The sequence below is a fragment of the Eptesicus fuscus genome, chromosome 1 (assembly GCF_027574615.1).
Source record: "Eptesicus fuscus isolate TK198812 chromosome 1, DD_ASM_mEF_20220401, whole genome shotgun sequence".
Taxonomy (NCBI): Eukaryota; Metazoa; Chordata; class Mammalia; order Chiroptera; family Vespertilionidae; genus Eptesicus; species Eptesicus fuscus.
The window spans coordinates 59291960-59294982 of record NC_072473.1 but is presented as its reverse complement, the minus strand read 5'-3'; the positions used below and the strand labels follow the sequence as shown (position 1 = coordinate 59294982).

The 3023-nt window shown below is 49.0% G+C and overlaps 1 protein-coding gene across 1 annotated transcript; it reads right to left on the bottom strand.

Moving 5' to 3' along the window:
• Positions 1-295: 295 nt before the first annotated feature.
• Positions 296-1592, bottom strand: LOC103303060 (glycerophosphocholine cholinephosphodiesterase ENPP6-like). The gene is given in 4 exon segments (XM_054716723.1): positions 296-593; positions 595-1088; positions 1090-1424; positions 1427-1592. Coding segments are annotated over 4 exon segments (1284 nt in total). The 5' UTR covers positions 1584-1592.
• Positions 1593-3023: the final 1431 nt, after the last annotated feature.

Sequence of the window (3023 nt, the reverse complement as noted above, 5' to 3'; positions counted from 1 at the left end):
AAGGCTGCTTGCTAGGGACAGGCCCTTGCTCAGACAGTTCATCTGAATTTCCAAATGAAAAAGAAAGGACAAACTGACATACAGCTGAACAGATTGAGAGCAAGATTTTTCTTATCTTCAGTTCAGATATTTGTTTTTAAGAAGTAGGGATTTTTATGTATAGAATCATCCAAGAATAAAATATTGGCAATTTGTGTGGCCTTGATTGTGTTTAAGAAGCTATTACTCAAATAGGACATAAACCTTTCCCCTGTGAAGGCCCCCTTGGCTGAGTATTTGGGACACCAAGGAGCAGCTACTGGAGGAGCAAGAGCAGAGTCAAGGCCAGGGCCAAACTGCTGGGCAGATGCAGCGGAGCCGTCCTGGCTGGGCTCTTCAACATGCACATCACCCGGGACCAGGACCCGTTATTGGGCAGCGGGGCGAGGCACATGACGTAGACATCCACAGAGCGGATTGGGGAGGCTCTGAAGTTGGATTTGAAATCGGGTCCAAAGGCCAGGAAGATGCCCCTCATGTCCATGAGCTCATTGTCGTATCCGTGCCATCCGCGCTGCCAGCCTTCCCTCTTGCCAGTGCTGTTCATCCAGCACTGTTATGAACCATCCTTCATCCACCAGTAAGGTCAATGGAGAGACAAACTTCCCTTTCTTGTAGTAGAACCTGCTTGGTATGGCTTCCTTCTCATAGACAGTCATGTGTTCCACTGTTTGCAGCTTGTTGTATATCTCAGCATGTTTCCCAGGAGCTGGCCAGAGACTCACAACGGGCCCTCGGTCCTTCACTTGTTGCAGGTCACCCAAGCTGATGAGCTGCTTCAGCTCAATCACTTTGTCCTTCCAGAAGATGTCAGTCATCCCATGGTCAGAAAAGATGATGACATTGAGCTTGTCCTGCAGCTCCCACTCCTGGATCCACTGGGCCATGTACTTGAACACGGTGTCCACGGCCTTCAGGGCATCTTTCCTCTGTGGCGACGAGGGGCCGTAGTGGTGGCCCTCCACATCTATGAGCTGGTGGTATATGGCGGCCAGGTTGGCACGGCCACTCTTGAAGGAGTCGAGAGCATCGCTGACTGCGTTGGCAAAAATTGATATCCGTCAGGGAAGTTTTATATTCCAGGCAGTAAGTGGGTCTGACACCAAGAATCTCAACCTCACAGCCTGGCCAGTAGTACATGTGGACCTTCCTTTTGGCTTTGGTCAGGGTGACCCACAGAGGTTCTGACCCATTCCACCAGAGTGGCATCAGGCTGCCTTTGTTGACACCGATGTCAAATGACTTATTGGTGTTGGAGTCCCACATGTAGTTTCCGATCATCTGGTGGACATCAGAATGTCTGCCAGTCATCAGGGTGTAGTAGTTGGGATAAGAGAGAGTGGGGAAGTCTGGGGTCAAGTAGTCCGCTTTCACCCCCCTGGCTCACAATCTTTCAAACCAGGCAGGGACTCCAGGGCCTCGTCACTGATGTAGTCTGAGTTGAAACCATCCAGCAGGAACACCAGCTGCTTCCGGGGGGCAGAGACTGGCTGGGCCAGGCCCAGTGCAAGGACCAGCAGGAGGGCCCGGAGCAGCACTGCCATGCTTCCAGGAGCCTGCTGAGCCAGCTGGCACAGTCGTCCCCTTGCAAAGGCCGAGAATGGAGAATCTGTAGCTTTTCTCTCTTCTAGGGGCTGGACCTTGACTGCTGGCCTTCCTGAGCCAAGTTCACTTTCAGAATTTAAAGGTACAGAACCCCTTTTTTTTTTTGAGTCCTATATGAGCATTTATTCCAAGCAGCAGGTCATCCACAAAAATCTGCTCTCAAGTTTAGCTCTTTTAAAATACCACTTTTTAATTTTTGCTTTAATTGCATGTGCTTTTGACATACTCCAAAGAAATCACTGCCCAATCCAAAGTCAAGGAGTTTCTTCCCTGTGTTCTTGTAGGAATTTTAAGTTATTAGATTTTAAGTTCTTAATTAATTTTGAGTTAATGTATACTGTTGTGGAGCGGATGCGAGTGAATGACCACTGGAGCCCAGACCAAATTACAATTTAGGGAGCCTTTATTAGCCGGGTGGCCAGGAGACCCGGCGACTGCTCTGCCATTCTCCACGCCGGGAGACCAGAGAGCAGCAGCGACCCTTTGTGTAGGACCGCTTTTAAGCACATTAACCACATCCGGTTTTTGCAGAACAAGTAACCCAAGACAAAACAGTTTTTCCCAAGCAACGTCAGGATCATGCCAATGACGACCATGTTATTCACAGGGTCATCCTGTTCTTCAGAAAGCTGACAGTGTTCTATGAAAGAAGGCCACATGCTGGGAAGGGGCCATGAGACCATATCTCAAGGCTTGGCCTAGTGTCAGCACTGACATCTCTATCTGGGGCATAGTCCACGGCCTCTCTGGAATGCTCAAAAATTCCCACTCTCCAACATTCCCCACTGGTTTTATGTACATGAGTCAAATCGTTGACTCTTTTGGGTCATTGTTGGTGAGGGAGTTATATTGACCCATGAGGACTATAAGCTTAATAGAATTAATTCTCTGCTGAATAAAGTCAGTGGGCCTGTTTATAAGATAAGGGCCCAGAATGAGGGCCAGTACTAATCTTTAGAGGGTCCGAAGAGTTTTGGACTCTCTATTTTGCCTGGGCTATCTTAAGCTGGGTGTGATGAAGCCACGTCGGGATCCCATCGACCTTGACTGCTGTGCAGGTGGTCCTTTCCAGGTAGGAGTTAGTCCTTGTGTGGCAAATTTCTTTACCCAAACAGAGTCACCAGGGTGGAAGGATGGACTGGATCAGAGATGCTTCTGGACTTCTTTCTGGGTAGACTGTAAAGCCTGTAAGAACTTGAGTAAAGATTGGTTATGGATTTCAGCTTTTCTAGATTGGTTTTCTATGTAAGCTGGTGAGGTGGGTAGGTCAGGGTTTGGAAGAGTCACTAGAATCTGTAGAGGCCCCACTGGTTTTAGGGCAGCCTCCCGGGCTGCTTCATCTGCAGCCTCGCTCCCTCTTGCTTCTGGGGAGTTCCCTT